Source organism: Acomys minous, assembly GCF_964271855.1.
Source record: "Acomys minous genome assembly, chromosome: 16".
In the NCBI taxonomy this organism is placed as follows: Eukaryota; Metazoa; Chordata; class Mammalia; order Rodentia; family Muridae; genus Acomys; species Acomys minous.
Genome location: NC_140498.1, coordinates 1,865,044 through 1,883,534, shown reverse-complemented (window position 1 = coordinate 1,883,534; position 18,491 = coordinate 1,865,044). Strand labels below are relative to the sequence as shown.

The window sequence follows — 18,491 nt, the reverse complement described above, 5'->3', positions numbered from 1 at the left end:
TTTGATGCTTTCTTCAGGCCTCTTCCTACACTGCATGACTATGATGTGCAGACATACATGCGGGCAAAACACTCAAATACATAAAATAAAAATAAATCTTAAACTAGACATAATGGCACACCCTTTAATCCCAGCATTCGGTGAGGCAGAGGCAGGCAGATTGCTGTGAGTTCGAGGCCAGCCTGGTCTACAAAGTGAGTCCAGGACAGCGAAGGCTACACAGAGAAACCCTGCCTCAAAAAAAAAAAAAAAAAACAAAAGAAAAGAAAAAAAATGGGAGCTGAGAATTGTGCTACCCGTCTTTAATGCCAGCACTCAGGAGGCAGAGGCAGGAGTCTACATAGCCCAGCCTGGTCTACATAGCAAAACCCAGGCCATTCATGTCTATATACCAAGACCTTGTCTCAAAAACCAAAAAAAAAAAAACCACACAAAAATCTAAGAGCTACAGAGGTGGCTCAGTGGTTAAGAGCACTGGCCACTTCACAAGGACCTGAGTTTGATTCCCAGCGCCCACGTGGCATCTCACAGCCCCTGTCACTTCAGTCCTATGCGAGCTAACGAACGGCCTCTTCCGGGCTTTGCAGACATGAGGCATACAGGTGGTTCACAGATACATATGCAGGCAAAATGCTCACACACATAAAACTGAAATATATATAATATATATAACGGGGCCATCATGGTTCGTAGAGCCATCACTGACTCTCTGAGGCCAGAGATGGAATGCTTGAGTCCACTCTGAGAAACAGAAAAGGGTGACTAGCCGGGCACAGTGGCACATGCCTGTAATCCCAGTGCTCAGCAGAGAAGGCAAGTGGATCTCCAAGGTCAAGGTCAGAGCGGCCCAGGCTCCCCTGGAAACCCTGTCTCAAACAACAACAACAACAACAACAACAACAACAAACAAAAACAAAAAAAAACTTTGAGAAGAAGAAATAAATAAACAAGAAGTCATTATGACCCTTTTTGCTTGTTTTTTTCTAACAAGGCCTTGCAATGTACACCAGGTAAGCCTCAAACACACTCTTCCTGAACAACTCAGTTGCTGCTGGGTGCCACTGCCCGGATCCAAATCTCTCCCTGTGGGACAGAAATCGTGAGGCCACCGTACATCTGTCCTACACTTCCTTGTTTACAAATCCTTCTGCTTGTCCGGATGACTCTCACAACCAGCTCTCAGGGCCGGTGGCTTCACTCAGCCTTTCTCACAGACGAAACAACTGAGGCCTCCAGCAGTGAAGAGTTCTGCTGAGTCTTCAAGTCAATGAGGAAGGGCTGTAGAGAGTTGCGTACAGACCAAGGAAGAAGCCGCTGAACCCAGTGTGGCAGGCTCTGTTATCACCGCACCGCGCCCCCCCCCCCCACCTCGCCAGCTGCGGCCCCTCCACCCGCTCAGGGCCTCGCTCCCTTATCGCTCTGAGTCTACCAGTTCCTGCCACTCCTCTCCTCAGACCTTTGCTCCAAGCTCCAGCCTGTTTTCCTCCGGAGCCGGGCACTTTCCGCTCACTTTCACTCACCACCTGCCTTTCCCCAGAGCCTCGGTCAGACATGTGTACCGGAAAGTGTGCTCGCTGCCTGGGGCTCTCCCTCATCCCCCTGTCCCTGATCTGCATCGTGGCCAACGCCCTCCTCCTGGTACCTGATGGGAAGACCACCTGGACGGACGGCAACCTCAGCTTGCAAGTTTGGCTCATGGGTGGCTTCATTGGAGGAGGCCTGATGGTGAGAATGCTGGAGCACCGGCCAGGGACCTGGGTACCACGCTAAGGGACTGTCGACAACAGAGAGGAAAAGATACCACGCTAAGGGACTGTCGACAACAGAGAGGAAAAGAGGGGAGAGGGGGAGTTTGCTCTGGGGAGGGGACACCAAGGGCTTGGTGGGGGACTAGGAGCCTGGCCGTCCGCTCACGCACACCCACCGTTGTGTAGAAGGCCCCGCGGAGCCCTGAGCTCCTGAGCGAGGCCCTGCAATGAGTGACTGAGGGAAATGGGAGGACCAGAGGGCTCTTCCCTGCTGGGTGGGAGCAAGGTCTCCATGCCCCTCCGCTACTGAGCACTCGCTGAGAACCCCGCATTTTGAGGGTAGACGCAGGAGGATGGGAGGTTTCGGGACAGCGTCATAACAGCAAGGGTGGGGGTGCCTAGAGCAACCTCAGCAGCCCGTGCTGGTATCTCAGATCAGGTCCCCCCCCAGCCTGCTCCGTGCTTCCTTCCCTCTCTTCCGCGGCCATTCCTCCTCAGCCCACTTTCCAGGGTCCCCAGTCTGTGTTGAGTTCAATGTTCAGGATAGTAATCCTGGAAACGGTGGCGCACGCCTTTAGTCCCAGCAGTCGGGAAGCAGAGGCAAGTGGACCTCTGAGTTTGACACTAGCCTAGCCTACTAAGCAAGTTTAATACAACCAGGGCTACACAGGAAAACCCTGTATTGAAAGACCAAAAGCAAGCCGGGAGCAGTGGTGCACACCTGTAATCCCAGCACTCAGGGAGGCCACGGCACGCAGATCGCTGTGAGTTCGAGGCCAGCCTGGTCTACAAAGAGAGTCCAGGACAGCCAGGGGAGAGAGAGAGAGAGAGAGAGAGAGAGAGAGAGAGAGAGAGAGAGAGAGAGAGAGAGAGACAGAGAGAGAGAGAGAATGAATAAAAGAAAGGGGGAAAAGGGAAGTAAAATAAAAAACAAGCCAGGAGAAGTGGCACACGCCTGTAATCCCAGCACTCGGGAGGCAGAGGCAGGCAGATTGCTGTGAGTTCGAGGCCAGCCTGGTCTACAAAGCAAGTCCAGGACAGCCAAGGCTACACAGAGAAACCCTGTCTCAAAAAAGAAAAGAAAGGAAAGGAAAAGAGAAAAACCAAGAGAAAAAGAAATGAGGGGGGAAGGAGAGACACAAGTATTCTAGATTTCCCTAGATTTCCCCATCTTCCAACTCCTCCCATTTAGACAATTTTCTTTTTCATTCTTTTTGCTTGGTTTGTTCGTTTAGAAGCAACACCCTGACTGTGTTTCAGGCTGTCCTGGAACTTACTAAGTAACTCAGGCCAGTCTAGAACTTGATTCTTCCTGCCTCAGCTTCTCAAGCGCAGGTGTGCGCTCCCGTGCCTGACCATTTGGGGAGCTACAGAAGCGTGACCTAGTGTGTCATCGTGATAGATAAAGACAGCTTCCCACCTTTAGCACAACCGGCTGTTAAAACACTCCGGGACAAGTTGCCCTTTGGTCCCCTCTGCTGCTCACGTCTTTATTAGCTAAATGGAGATACCTCTCTCCGATAGCCAGATAGCCAGCAACTCCCTTCCGTTGCCCTCTGACGTCACGGCCTCTACTCTCCGCCCCTGCATGGATTCTGGGGCTCCACGGTTCACCCGGTGTCGTGTCAAGTATATCTCCACCCGATTCATCTACCCAATCAAAGTCGCCTGCCCCTGTGGGTCTCGCCAAGGCTGTGCTCCCGGCGTCCTCTTTCACAGCAGCCTTTCAGGACGTACAGTTTTATGCTCTTCCTAATGCCTGTGTTCGTCAATGGGGCAAGAACGGACGCCTCCCTCACGAGGTGTTCAGTTCATGAATCTAACGTGAAGCTGTTAGATGAATGAAGCAAATGGGTGTGGTGGCCATTCCTGTAAGGCCAGCCCTCTGGAAGCTGACACACACACACACACACACACGCACGCACACGCACACGCACACGCACACGCACACACACACGCACACGCGCACACGCACACACGCACACACACACACCCACACGCACACGCACACGCACACACACACACACACGCGCACGCACACGCACACGCGCACGCGCACACACACACACACACACACACACACGCACACGCACACACACACACACACACGAGGGACCATCACAAAGCACTCTTATGGCAAGTGAGGCACTTGTTTTGTCTTTTTCTCTTCTTCTTTCTATCTGATATTATAGACTGGCCCTGAGCTTGGTGCCTGGCAAGGACTTGCTGTGCCACGGAGCCACACCTACAACCTGGAGACATATTTTGTATTGTTTCCAAGGAAGTTTTCATGAGATGGTGATGCCAGAACTGACAGCCAGATGACATTTCTTTTTTTTTTTTTAAGGAGGAGCATTACAAGGGGCAGGGGTCCCACAGTGAAGGATCAGCCAGGCAGCCAGCAGAGCTGACCCGAAGTTTGCAGAGATGAGGTCTGAGGTGGGCAGAGGCCAGATCACATACGTCTTTGCAAGGCACAGTGGGTAATTTGAACCCTATTGTAAGTGCCATTGAGAACTGAAGGATTCTCTCCTATTCTGATGGGATTTTAGGCATAGACCACCACACCAGATTCTCTGTTTTTCTTCTTTCTATTTCAAACCCTCTGGGATGAGAGACCCAAGAGCTTCTCACGCTAAGCGCAAGCTCTCCCACAGAGCCACACACCTCATGCCTACGTATGCAGCAATCAGAGAAAGAACACCACTATTTGCTTGCCTATGGTCCCCAAAACTCAAGAGTCCACAGCAGGAAGATGGCCTGAGCCCAGAGCTCAGAAGAGGGAAACGAATAGTTGGATTTTATTTATATTTTGGGGGGGGGGTTGTTTTTTGTTTTTCAAGACAGGGTTTCTCTGTGTAGCCCTGGCTGTCCTAGACTCTCTTTGTGGACCAGGCTGGCCCCAAACTCACAGCCATCCACCTTCCTCTGCCTCCCATGTGCTGGGATTAAAGGCGTGCGCCGCCACGCCCGGCGAATAGTTAGATTTTAAAAGGTAAAAATCTCTTGTGAACCCCGTGATACTCAAATGCATGCACTAGTGTCATATCTGTCTTTCCCCTCGCTCTCAGAGCCTGTGCTTAAACCTGTGCTTAAAAACTTTTCTTTTTCTGGGTGTGGTGGTAGCTCATGCCTTTAAAGCAGAAGAACTGAGAATTTAAGCCAGCCTATGTAAGAGACAACACAGAGAGATCCTTCCTTTGAAAGGGGAAGCCAGGCATGGTGTCACACACCCTTAATCCCAGCACTTGGGAGTCAGAGGCAGGTAGATCTCTGAGTTTTGAGGTCAGTCTGGTCTGTATATTGAGCTCAAGACATCTAAGGTTCCAAAGAGAGAATCTGTCTAAAAAAAAAAAAGAAAAGAAAAAGAAAGAAAAGTATGTGCTGCTCTTACGGAGGAGCCACCTTTGTCCCCCATATAGAGGCTCCACTGTCTACAACTCCAGTTCCAGGCAGGAACCCCCTTTTCTGGCCGCCTTGGACACTAGGCACAGGTGTGCTATGCATGCATATACAAAGGCACTAACACATACACATAAAATAAAAACAAATCTTTCAAAAAGTTTATGTGTATGGATATTTGCCTGATGAGTGCCTATGCATCACACTCATGCCTGGGGCCCCTAGGAATCAAAAAAGCCTCAGGTCCTCTGGAACTGGAGTTGCAGATAGTTGGGCGCTACCCTGTGGTGCTGGGAACTGAAGCCAGGCCCTCCGCGTGGACAGTCAGTGCTCCTGACCACTGAGCCATCTCTCTAGCCCCTATAAATCTTTTTTCATTTTTGTTTTGTTTTTCAAGACAGGGTTTCTCTGTGTAGCCCTGGCTGTCCTGGACTCACTTTGTAGACCAGGCTGGCCTCGAACTCACATCAATCCGACTACCTCTGCCTCCCAGGTGCTGGGATTAAAGGCGTGCGCCACCATGCCCAGCAATCTTTTCTTTCTTTCTTTCTTTCTTTCTTATTTTTTTTTTAAATAGAGGCAGATATAGTGGCTAAGACCTATAATTCTAGCACTTGGGAAGCTGAGGCAGAGGGGACTGTTGCAAGTTCAAGGCCACCATGGGCTACATAGTGAGTTCCAGGGCAACCCAGGCTAAAGAGTGAGACACTCTCTCAACCAACAAAATGAACAAAATCGGTAAATCAAAAAGGCAATGCGAGGCCAGGCATGGGGCATACGCCTTTAAATCCAGCACTCAGGAGGCAGAGGCAGGAAGACCTCTGTGAATTCGAGGCCACCCTGGTGGTCTACACACCAAGTTCCAGGCCAGCTGGGATACACAAGGAGACTCTATCTCAAAAAAAAAAAAAAAAAAAAGGCAATTCCAGGTGTCTGCCGCAAGTGATGTCCCCAGAAAGGCTGAGCAAGAAGGTGTCGGTAGTGTCCTTAGAGCCATCACAAGACAGAAAAAAGGGAGAGGTTACTGATGAGTTCGTTGAATTAAGCAGCTTGTTCTCTCAGGTTGCTACTAACAGGACTAAAGCTTTCAGTCCCTTCCCCGGAGAGAAATAAAATGCTACCTCTTGTCTCGTGCACATCCCCAAGACTTGTTTGTGCTTGATCTAGCCAGCTGTGGAGGCCAGGCCCGTGCTGTGTGCATGTAATCTCAACACTCTGGAGGCCAAGGCAGGAGAACGTGATGCTCAAAACCTTGCCGGGGGCTAGGTAGTGAAAACTTTGATAGGGGACGGGGGCAGATAAGAGGAAAGAAAAGAAAAAGAGAAAACGACAGGGCAGGCATGGATGCTGAAAGAACGCCAGGTACAGCAGTATGCCTGCAGCCCACGCACTTTATAGGCAGAGGCTCGTGAGTTAGTCCCATCCTAGGCTACAGTGGACCCTGTCTCAAAATAAGTTAATAAATGTAAAAGAAAAAACAGGCCGGAGATGGGCTCCATGGTGGTACGGTTGCCCACCATGCACAGTGATCTCGGGTTCAAACCTCGGTATAAGATAAAGGCACAAAAAAGCCAGCCGTGGAAGTCCATGGAGGCGAGGGAAGGGAGGAGTGTGGCCTGGCAGGACTGAGGTACCTGAGGGTGGAGGCAGAGTAAGGGAGTCTCAGTGCCTTGCTATGGTTCAGTCTTTGTGAGTCTTACTATGTAGCCCATGCTGACCTGGAACTTGCTTTGTAGCCCAGGCTAGCCTCAGCCCCACCCCATCTCACCCCTGTACTGGAATTACAGGACAGAACACACACACACACACACACACACACACACACACACACACACACAAAACCAGCCTAGGCTATCTGTGAAGATATCTCAAAGGAACTGAGCAGACAAAGGAACAATTAAAGACTAAGCTAAACAAGCATTAGCGTGTGGGATGGAGTCTGGGATGGCGTGACCGAGGATGATGGGAGTCTGTCAGGGAGGAAGAGTGCATCCTCCTCATGGAAGAGGAGGAGGGGCTGAGTGTGTGAAAGGAAGGGGGAAAAAGGCTAAGAGCCTTAGAAGCTGTCGAGGAAAAGTGCAGAAGTGCTGGGATTAAAGGTGTGCGCCACCACGCCCGGCCCTATCTTTATTACAGTCCTGTAAAGGACAGGAGAACATCACAGTTCCTAAGACTTCGTGCTTTGCCTTCAGGAAGGCAACCCAGGCTTGCCCTTAATTGTATGATCAAAATTTCTTCCCGTCCACACCAGTTCCTTGTTCCTGAAGCTGAACATCATTAAAGCCTAGTGAGTCAGTTAGTTTGCCAGATTCTAAATTTTCCCTGAGTTTTTCTCTTTAATAATTTTTCTCAAATCCTCTGTCTCATGCTTGCTAGTAGTAACACTTGTCAATAATTTAAATGTGTATCTCAGTGATATGTTCTATGAAAGACAACTTTTTGCATAGCTGTTTTCCCCCAGGGACCGTGCGCTCTTGTTAGCGCCGGCTTGTGCACTAGCTTTCGGAGAGAAGCCCTTAAAAGTTGTGTAGCAAGAACAGTGAAGGGTCAGCCCAGGCCGTTCCGGCACCGGAACTTTGTCAAGCAGCGCCTTCAGGACCCTTGGCCTCGGCGATGCGACAACGTTTGTGTATAATATATAACATTGCCCACCCCCTCGTTCAAACGTTTGACGGCCTTTGTCTAAGATAGCTGTAGCATATTGGACCCAACCCTCCGGGCAGCCAGAATCTGGACAGAGATAAGACGGGCATATATAAATAATGATAAATTAAGGTTGAGTCCAGCAAAGATCCCGAGAAGTATAGATAAGGTTTTTATAGTCCAAAGGGCTGAGGGCATCGTGGGCAGCTTCCCTGCGATGGACAAGGAGGCAGGTAAGACGTTGAGGACCGGGAGGGGGTGGGGGGGACCTGCCTTCACCAAACCTCATCCACAGGTTCTGTGCCCAGGAATTGCAGCCGTCCGCGCAGGGGGAAAGGGCTGCTGCGGTGCAGGGTGCTGTGGGAACCGCTGCAGGGTAAGAACCAAATTCTGGAGTTTGGGACTCGGTTTCTGATCCCTCACAAAGCACTGTCACGGTAGGTAGCTTTTAGGATTCGCTTGACTCCAAAGCCGGAGTTTAAAGGGGGAAAAAATGTATCTTCAGGTGGGCTGAACAGAAGTGCTGCCGCACACGGGAGGAATGGGGGGGGGGCGTGGGTGGATCCGCGAGGGAGGAGGTGAGCTGACCTTATCTTCCCATCCGGTCTAGATGCTGCGCTCCGTGTTCTCCTCTGCCTTTGGGGCGCTTGGTGCCCTCTACTGTCTCTCAGTGGCGGGAGCTGGACTCCGGGTCGGACCCAAATGCTTAATAAACAACAAATGGGACTACCACTTCCAAGAAACCCAGTAAGTCCTACTTTGTGTTTGTACCCCCTCCCGACCCCCCCGGCCCCCCCTACCCCCCACCCCCCGCGTTCTGAGGTTCACCCTACCTAACCTTACGACGTCGTCCAGAAATGATGGACCAGACCGAGCTTCTAGAGAGTTCCCTCCAAGCGGATCCATTGCGCCCTTTGCAGATCTTAGTAGAGCCTTGCTTTGGGTGGTGGTGGTGCCTGCTGTGTGGGCAGCTTTTCTTAAATGAGCCCCGCCCCCCCCCCCCCCCCCCCCGGCCATCCCACAGAGGCGCTTACTTGCGCAATGACACTCTATGGAACTTGTGTGAGGCGCCACCTCACGTGGTGCCCTGGAACGTGACGCTCTTCTCCATACTGGTGGTCGCCTCGAGTCTGGAGACGGTGCTGTGTGGGATTCAGCTGGTGAACGCGACCTTTGGAGTGTTGTGCGGCGATTGCCGGAAAAAGGAGGTGGGAGCGCGTGGGGTGGAGTTGTCGGGGAGGGGACCTGTTTGCTCTTGGCTGCCTCTTTACTCTTTGTTTCTTCTTCTTTTCAGGGCGCAGCTCACTGAGTTCCGTGGGCCGCTCATAATACCTCATTTCTGGACGTCTAAGTGGTCCGCCTACACCCTGGTTGGCTAGAATAAAGCGCTTTTACTGTTCGATGTTTTCCTTCGAGGAATAAACCGCCCTGAGTCCCGTCCCTAGCTCTGGCTTACCCTGTGGAAGGAGCATCCAGGGGCCTTCAGACATAGCTCTCGCTAGGCTCGGGCCTTCTGCTAGTGCCCTCGCCCCACCCCTCTCTCACCACTCACCCTGCTTGTTATTTTCATAACAAATAGTTACTGCTCTGGAAATAAAATTCTGTGCTCTCAAGGAATTTGCTGTGCAAACGGTTGAAAGATGAACAACTTTTCATTTATTTTCATTTATTTTTCTTTCTTTCTTTCTTTATTTTGTGTGTGTGTGTGTGTGTATAAATTGTAGGAGTTGGTTCTCAGACCATGCGTGTTCTGGGGACCAAATCGAGGTCCTCATGCTTGGCAGCAAGCGCCTTTACTCAATGGGTCCCCACTTTGCTCCTTTGCACGGTTGGCCTCAGGTCATGAGGTCGTGGGGAACTGAATCAGGCTGTGCTGAGCAAGTAGGTCCAAGCCATAAAAACCTGCTTAGCCCCAGCCTGAATCTTCTGCTTCCCCCTGTAGAAACCAAATATGCTCAGATACTAAAAACAACATACCCTGCTCTCGTGAAACACACACACACACACATACACACACACACACACACACACACACACACACACATGCAATCTGTAATGACACAATCTGTAATTTCCTGGTAGCACCCTGTCTGTCTGCCTCATTTTTCTTATCCTCTACATTGGCAATTTCTTTTTCTTTCTTTTTTCTCTTCTTTTTTCTTTTTTGGCTTTTCAAGACAGGGTTTCTCTGTAGCCTTGGCCATCCTGGACTTGCTTTGCAGACCAGGCTGGCTTCCAACTCACAGCGATCCACCTGCCTCTGCCTCCCAAGTGCTGGGATCAAAGGCGTGCGCCACCATGTCCAGCTTGGCCATTTCTTTTTAAAGTGAAGTTGATGGTAAATGTTAGGTCTCAAACCAGGGACAAATGGTTAACTCGGGTGTCTACTTAACATATCAAAGTTGTACTAGCTCTGTGGGCAGTCCCACCACCCTGGGGACTTCCAAGCCAGGTGCCCCAATAAGGGATAGGTTGGGTCTACTCACGGAGTGTCCCCAGTACAGTGGGGAGCATCTATCCTACTCTTTTTTTAAAGATTTATTTTATTATATATACAATGATCTGCCTGTGCCCACCAGAAAAGGGCACCGGATCTTATTATAGATGGTTGTGAGCCACCATGTGGTTGCTGGGATTCGAACTCCGGACCTCTGGGAGAACAAACAGTGCTCTTAACCTCTAAACCATCCCCCCAGCCCTCTATCCCAGGCCTTAATCTGAAGTCACTGATGACTCAGAAGGGAGACAATCTGGTCTCTTAAAGGGGACATAGTAGCTACAAACGCCCTCAGAAAGCCAAGACCCCAAATAGTATGTGTTTGGGCTCTTTGTTCTGAACTTTGACCTACAACCCCTGAAGCCAAACCTGAACGCAGGCCTTGGGCCATACAGGGTCAAGAAAGAAGAGGCAATGAGGCGGCTTCGCATCTCTGAGTCAAGCGACAGCAAAGCCAAGATCAAGAAGCTTTAATAGTAAGAAGCGGAACTGGCGAGCCGGCCGTGGCGCCGCATGCCTTTAATCCCAGCACTCGGGAGGCAGAGACAGGCGGATCGCTGTGAGTTCGAGGCCAGCCTGGTCTACAAAGCGAGTCCAGGACAGCCAGGGCTACACAGAGAAACCCTGTCTCGGCAGCTGTGCTGGCAGGGCCCAGTGTGAGGGCGGGCAGCGGCGGCCGCATCAGCTGTTACAGCAGAACATCCTGACGTCATTAAGCGCAGAGTCGTCGCCGAGGCCTCTGGGCTTCTGGATTTTGGTCTGCAGCCCGCACACAGCTTTGGGACACGAGTCGCTCCAGTCTCCATAGTCTCCCCAGCTCAGCCCTGGCCCCTCCAGCTCCACGCCGTCCGAGCAACGGGCGCGCACGTTGTTCACCGCAGTGTTGTCCCCGGGAAAATTAAATGGCTCCACTCGAAGGGAGAAGGCCACTAGGAAGCTAGTGGCAGGACACCACAGAGGCTCGCTCCATGAGCCCCAACTGCAAAAGGAGAACAGTTGCGCTGGCTGTGCGAGCACCTCCTACCCCCCCGGGGGCCTCCAAAGCAGCCGCGGGGAGAAGGGATGGGTTGGCTCCATCTCGGTGTTTCCCTGAGTACACCGGTGTGGACGTCCAGACCCCTCCTTTGAACTTCAGCGGAGTTTACCTCAGGAGAGGCCGTGAACGGAGGGGCAGGGGCATTCATACCTTTGTCCTAGGAGAGCGACCTTCCCATTGGGGACTGAGCCTACAGCTTGACAAACACTAGATAAATCCTCTACCCCACTTTTTTGCAGGGCGTGGGGGGGGGGGAGGGTCACTAATCCCCACCTTCCAGACTGGGACTCCACAACGTGCGTGTTTTGTAGGGCATTCCCTCGCGTGCAGTGCAGCCGGATCCCGTTCAGGGCCGTGTCGTCTCCAGGAACGCCTTGAGGGGGCTCCACCTAGGTAGGAAGGGAAGACGTGGGGTCCAGTGAGGGGATTAGTCTCAGCTCTGCAACCTGGCCCATCTCTACCCTTCCCAAAACCCAGGCCTGAGCCTTCATCACCTTGATGGAGAACCCGCTGGCAAAGAACCCATCAGGACACATCTCAGGCCAGGCCCAGTCACCCCAGGTACCGCCGTTGGTCACCTCAACAATCGATGCGTATCCTTTCATCTGTGCGTATGCACAGCGCATCACCCACAGCAGCAGGAGCAGCCTGGCCCCAGCCTGCAGCTTCATCGTGGATTACCTGCGAGTGGCCGCTTGCGTGGATTTATACCGGCCCTGCCCCTGTCAGGATTCAGGTTGCCCGTCCACACCAGCCCTCTCCTCTCAGGGTTCAGATTGCGGAAGAACAGCCAGGATTAAGTGACATTCAACACTAATCTGCTCCAGGAACCCTGGAGAGTTGGTCCCCAGCTCTGGGAGGCAGAGGCCCCCAAGAGCTTAAGGAAGGAGGGGCAGTGAAAACCTTCGAGTTTAAAGTAGCACGCACACCAAGAAGCACAGACCTCTAGCTGCGATGGGCACTTTGCAGTCACGTGTTATGTAATCCTCACAATGGTTGTAGAAGATAGAAATTGCATTTCCTAAGCTTGTAAATGAGAGAGCTGGGTCTCAGAAACGGTAAGTGACTTGCCCCCATCCCCAGGAAGCTGAGGAAAATCTCAGCCCTGGAAATTTGTGGAGACTGTAATGGTCCCATGGAAACCGACCAGGGGCAAGATTAACCAGGGGGCAGTGTGAGGATGAGCAGCGACGTACAGGACGTAAGAAAGAATAGAGTCGACACAGAGCAAGTCTATGATGTTTAGGAGCTGGAAAAGGTCTTTTTAAAGCTGTGGCCCTGGGGCCAGGCGCGGTGGCGAACGCCTTTAATCCCAGCACTCGGGAGGCAGAGGCAGGCGGATCTCTGTGGATTTGAGGCCAGCCTGGTCTACAGAGTGAATCCAGGACAGACAGGGCCACACGGAGAAATCCTGTCTTAAATAAATAAATAAATAAATAAATAAAAGCTGTGGTCCTGATCCTTTGAGGATCTTGGACACCAGATAAACCTGGAGAGACAGGATCTCACTCTGTAACCCAGGTTGTTCTGCAATGCATTGTGTAGCTGTCATAGTTGGGGTTTCTAAGCCACGTGCGTTGGTGCCCGCCTTTAATCCTAGCCCTCGAGGAGGCAGGTTCCTGTGAGTTCGAGGCCAGCCTGGTCTACAAAGCGAGTCCAGGACAGCCAGGGCTACACAGAGAGACCCTGTGGGGGGGGGAGGGGGATAAAAAAAAAGTTAGGTATTCTATTGCTATAATGAAACACCATGACCAAAAAGCAAGCTGGGGAAGAAGGGGTTTATTTGGCTTATTCTTCCACTGGTGGGATTCAAGCATGGCAGTGCTGTAGTGCGTGAATTAAACGCACAAGCCACTCAGACTCCAGTCTCCGCCAGATACGGATGGTTTATTGAGGGAATGCACACACCCCAGAACAAGGGCCACAGAAAGGACTTGGGAGCCTAACTATGGCATTGCCTTGTTTCCCAGGGTCAGTTTGCATAGGCAAAACCCACACTTATCTCACACAAGGGGCAGATGCTAGAACAGGGTGGTCAGCTGACTCAAGTTATGTTGCTAACAAGCAGGGTTTTGTTGTTGTTTGGTTGGTTTTGGTTTTTCGAGACAGGGTCTCTCTGTGTAGCTCTGGCTGTCCTGGACTCACTCTGTAGACCAGGCAGGCCTCGAACTCACAGCGATCCGCCTGCCTCTGCCTCCCGAGAGTGCTGGGATTAAAGGCGTGCGCCACCCACCACGCCTGGCTAACAAGCAGTTCTGATCGACCTTTAGTTTGATTTGTCCTAAGTGAGGTAAGTGGGGCAGTGCTTAGAGGACATCCAAAGTGCAACCAAGTGATAACAAGGGAGCCGTCAGAGGGTAGCAAAGTCTGCAGATAACAAAGCATGAATTATGCCACCATTGAATCGTCTAGTGTGGGTTACCTTGACCCTCTGGCAGGGAATGTTCGTGTCAGCCACGAAAAACTGCTTCTGGGAAGCAGAGTTGAAAGCTTAAAAATTTTGAACTTAATCTCCCCCATAAACAAAATGGAAGCTGAATACAAACTGACTGCAGCTTCGTCAAAGAGCAGGCAGGCCTCTCAGCCGGAACCTAGAGGCAGGAGCTGACGAGAGGCCACGGAAGGAGGGATGCTGCTTATTGCCTGCTCCTCAAGGCTTGCTCAGCCTGCTTTTTTTTTTTTTTAATTTTTTAATTTATGTGATTGGTGTGAGGGTGTCAGATCTTGGAGTTACAGACAGTTGTGAGCTGCCATGTGGGTGCTGGGAATTGAACCCAGGTCCTTTGGAAGAGCAGCAGTGCTCTTAACCACTGAGCCATCTCTCCAGCTCCCCAGCCTGCTTTTTTTTTCTTTTTTTTCTTTTTTGGTTTTTGGAGACAGGGTTTCTCTGTGTAGCCTTGGCTGTCCTGGACTCACTTTGTAGACCAGGCTGGCCTCGAACTCACAGCGATCTGCCTGCCTCTGCCTCCTGAGTGCTGGGATGAAAGGCGTGCGCCACCACGCCCTGCTAGATAGCCATTTTTGTTAGAGTCAGTACTGCAGGGAAACCTACAGTGCTGTGTCAAGTGCCGGGCCATCTTTAGCATCTCTAAGATCAATTTAATAAATGAAAAGCTAACTATTTAAAGCTTTAAAAATCAAATCATAAGGGGCTGGAGATATGGCTCAGAGGTTAAGAGCACCGTTCGCTCTTCCAAAGGTCCCGAGTTCAATTCCCAGCAACCACATGGTGGCTCACAACCACCTGTAATGAGATCTGTGGGCAGGCGCACATAGGGGCAGAATACTGTATAAATAATAAATTTTTTAAAAAAATCAAATCATAAAGGGGGCTGGAGAGATGGCTTGGTGGATAAGAGCACTGACTGCTGTTCCAGAGGTCCTGAGTTCAATTCCCAGCAACCACATGGTGGCTCACAACCATCTATAATGAGATCTGGTGCCCTCTTCTAGTGTGCAGGCATACGTGCAGGCAGAACACTGTATATGTAATAAATCTTTTTTAAAAAAATCAAATCATAAATGTTAAAGAGAGCCTAAAGCCCCACCACCTCACCTTAACAAGTAAGAATTTTAAATATAATTTATGTTTAATTTTTATTAAAAATAGATAATTTTTTTTTATTTCATGTGCATTGGCCTGGGAGTGCCCGATCCCCTGGAGTCCCAAGCAGTTGTAGACTGCCAGTGTGGTTGCTGGGGATTGAACCCAGGTCCTCCGCAAGAGCAGTCAGTGCTCTTAAGCACTGAGCCATCTCTGCAGCCCCAACAAGCTAAGAATTATTGGGCAGCTGTGATCAGCTTTTCCACTTAAAAAGTTTTCACATACATTATCACTTGGTCTTCACGTGAGATTTACAAGCCTTCATTATCTTCAGTTTACTGTGGATTCGTGCCCGGGAGAGTATAAGCCCAAGAGGCTAGCCTCACATGTAACGGCACGCTGAGACATGTCCTGCTGAATCCCCCCAGATCTCCCTTAGGTCCCTCACTTCGGGGATCTGACTCCTGGGACAAAGGGCACAGGGGAGGGGGCCTTAACAGGTTAACTATTAACCCTCTGCGCCTCTGGACGCCGCTGGAAGCCTAAGGTCGTCACCCAGCTAGGGGAAGTATGCCAGCGACCGTCATGAAGGTCTCGCTGACGTCCCCAGCCCTGGGACGCTGGCTCCGACATGTAGCTCCTCTCGCTGTCTCCACGCTGTTACTTCTTTTCCTCAGTGTACGGCTCTTGCGTGGGTGGACGCTGGCACTGCCCGCTCGGAGGGCCCAGCAGTCCCGCCTGTGGGGGCCCGAGCCCCCTTCCCCTTCTCCAGCTCTCACTGCCCTTCTTCGCCTCACCTCAGGTGTCCTCCCAGGCTGCAGGCCCGGGGCGCAGTCCTGCGATCCAGAGGCACCTCCACCTTCCCAGGTATGTTTGAGTGAAGGCTAGAGCCTAGCGACTCTGAACAAGAAACCAGGGGAGCCCAGACTGTGACTCTAATGAAAGGGGGCTCCTCCTTCTCTGTTCTTTTCTCCTCTCAGGTGCTAAGAAGGAGGAAGCCCACCTAACCCTGAGGGACAATTTCCTCAGAGCCCAACAGTCGCTCAGTAGGCGTAACAGGCTAGGAATGTTTCGTGTATCTTTTTTTTTTTTTTTTTTTTTTTTTTTTGGTTTTTTGGTTTTTTGGTTTTTCGAGACAGGGTTTTTCTGTGTAGTCTTGTGCCCCGGACTCACTTTGTAGACCAGGCTGGCCTCGACCTCACAGAGATTTGTCTGCCTCTGCTCCCCCCCCCCCCCCGCCCCGCCCAGTGCTAGGATTAAAGGTGTGCGCCACCCACCACGCCCTGCTTTTTTTTTTTTTTTTTTTTTTTTTTTTTTTTTTGCCTTTTCCAGACAGGGTTTCACTATGTTGTCTTGGCTGGTCTGGACTCACTTTGTAGACCAGGCTGGCCTCCAACTCTCAGCCATCCGCCTGCCTCTGCCTCCCTAGTGCTGGGATTACCGGCGTGCTCCACCACGCCCCGCCTACATGTATCTCTTATGTCTGCCTCCCAGGACGGCCCAGAATGGAGACCCCTGGTAGTCCATGAGCAGGAAGAGCCTCCCTGTCTGGGGCCTCAGGGCGCGCTGGGTCGCGTGGTGACTCCCTTCCTGGCCTGTATGAGCCCTGCCGGGGATGTGGAGCTGTCTCAGTACCTAGCAGGGTGGAGGGAACTACTCAGGTGAGTGGCCTCCCTCCCCAGAGCACATCTTCCTCCAAATGACTCTGCGCTCTTTTCTCACGTCATCTTCTGCCCGCCCCGCTTCTCCTCCACCAAACAGGTTCCTGACTCCCCTAGGTCCTGTCTTCTCCTTTGCCACCAGCGAGGCCATCACCAAGGTGACCGCCCTCGAGGCTCGCGTGCGCGGCCCCGAGGCTTCGCACTACGCGTCGCTGGAGACGATGGCGACGTGGGAGCGGCAAGCAGGACTGCTGGACCCGCCGGAGACCGCACCCGGAGACCCAGCACGGTCCTCGGGCTCTCGGACGCTGCTTTTGCTGCACCGTGCGCTGCGCTGGTCCCAGCTCTGCCTCCAGAGGGTGGCGACGGGGACGCTCGGAGGTCCAGACGCCGGCGCGCAGTGCGGGGACGCGTACAGCACCGCCCTGGCCGCGCACCACCCCTGGCTCGTGCGTCAGGCCGTCCGCCTGGCGATGCTCGCCCTCCCGAGTCGCGGCCGCCTGCTCCAGCTGGCGTGTCCGGGAACCGGGGAGGCGGACGCGCGGGTAGCCCTGGCCAGGGCCGCCCGCATCCTGGAGGATGTCTACCACCGAACGCAGACCCTGCTGGAGGGCCACGGCCTGCTCCAGCTGGCTTGATGGAGACCGGCCTGGAAGGCATTGCTGTAGGGAGGGACCAACACGTTCAGTCCCTCCGTGACGTCACCACAGGCCAGCAGGGCCCCCAAAGTGGTGTGAAATCCTCTCTCATCTTCAGCTTCACGAAGCTGGAAGAAGCCATGAGGAATAAAGAATCCTTTAGTGGCTGTCGACATAGGGCGTTATGTAGGATGACCTAGGTAAGGGGGGGGAGTGTGGGAATCTACGCGCCATCCCTGTTCCCTGCACCTGTTTCCCAGAGCCCATTTTTGCCGTTCCCAAGGCTTCAGTCGCCAGCCTCCTGTCCAGACCTGCCCTCTGAGCCCCACACAGCGTGCGCTACACACCCCGCCGGAGTTCCACCTTCCGCCACCAGAAGTGCCTTCTCTTTTGTATGGTTTGGTTTGGTTTGGTTTTTGGAGACAGGGTCTCTCTGTGTAGCCTTGGCTGTCCTGGACTCACTTTGTAGACCAGGCTAGCCTCGAACTCACAGAGATCCACCTGCCTCTGCCTCCCCAAGTGATGGGATTGCTTGCGAACGCCACTATACTTGGCTATAAGGTGATGTTTCTAGTACCTAAAATATGAAAATAACACTTAAAAAACAATAAAAATACAAGTAACCTTTCTTAAAATGAGAAAAAACTCTGAATGGACGTCGGTTCATTGCTTCAAAGAAGATACACAAATGGCTCACTAGCCATGGAAATATGCTTAACTTATTATTCGGGGGAGGGAGGAAACAAATTAAAATCGAACAAATCTAGTCACTAGAATGGCCGTGATTAAAAATATATAATACATTGGTGAGAATGCATAAAATTAAAAGCCCTCAGATATGGCTAGGTGTGATTGTCAGGTGGTACAGATGCTCCATCAAACAATTGATGGCTTCTTCAAAAGTTCTTATGTGGTCCAGAAAATCAGCTTCTAAGGTACATCGCTAAGTATGTACCCCAGAGTAACATGACCTGATGCCGGGCAGTGATGGCGCAGGCCTTTAATCCCAGCACTCGGAGGCCGAAGAAAGGCAGATCGCTGTGAGTTCGAGGCCAGCCTGGTCTCCAAAGTTATTCCAGCACAGCCAAGGCTGCACAGAGAATCCCTGTCTCAAAAAAAAAAAATGACCATGTCCCTGGAGGGGGAGACCTGGTGGCACTCAGAGGAAAAACAGCAGGTTACCAAGAAGAGACTTGATACCCTATGAGCATATACAAGGGGAGGTAATCCCCCTCAGGAACAGTCCTAGGGGAGGGGAGTAAGGGGAGAATGGAAGGGAGGGAAGAATGGGAGGATACAAGGGATGGGATAACCATTGAGAT

The 18,491-nt window shown here is 51.8% G+C and overlaps 3 protein-coding genes across 3 annotated transcripts; 2 read left to right on the top strand and 1 right to left on the bottom strand.

Moving 5' to 3' along the window:
• The first annotated feature begins 1,454 nt into the window (after positions 1-1,454).
• Positions 1,455-9,410, top strand: TM4SF5 (transmembrane 4 L six family member 5). The gene is made up of 5 exons (XM_084762623.1): positions 1,455-1,725; positions 8,089-8,169; positions 8,404-8,540; positions 8,818-9,001; positions 9,088-9,410. The coding sequence occupies exons 1-5, from the start codon at positions 1,552-1,554 to the stop codon at positions 9,100-9,102; spliced, it is 591 nt and encodes a 196-aa protein (XP_084618749.1). The 5' UTR covers positions 1,455-1,551; the 3' UTR covers positions 9,103-9,410.
• Positions 9,411-10,747: 1,337 nt separating this feature from the next.
• Positions 10,748-11,997, bottom strand: VMO1 (vitelline membrane outer layer 1 homolog; the record flags this gene model as incomplete). Its single annotated transcript, XM_084762322.1, has 3 exons — positions 10,748-11,269; positions 11,600-11,715; positions 11,821-11,997. The coding sequence occupies 3 exons, from the start codon at positions 11,995-11,997 to the stop codon at positions 10,972-10,974; spliced, it is 591 nt and encodes a 196-aa protein (XP_084618448.1). The 3' UTR covers positions 10,748-10,971.
• A 3,134-nt stretch (positions 11,998-15,131) lies between these two features.
• On the top strand, positions 15,132-17,342 carry GLTPD2 (glycolipid transfer protein domain containing 2). The gene is made up of 3 exons (XM_084761841.1): positions 15,132-15,737; positions 16,365-16,531; positions 16,632-17,342. Exons 1-3 carry the CDS (start codon positions 15,441-15,443, stop codon positions 17,167-17,169), a joined length of 1,002 nt encoding a protein of 333 aa, XP_084617967.1. The 5' UTR covers positions 15,132-15,440; the 3' UTR covers positions 17,170-17,342.
• The last annotated feature ends 1,149 nt before the right edge of the window (positions 17,343-18,491 follow it).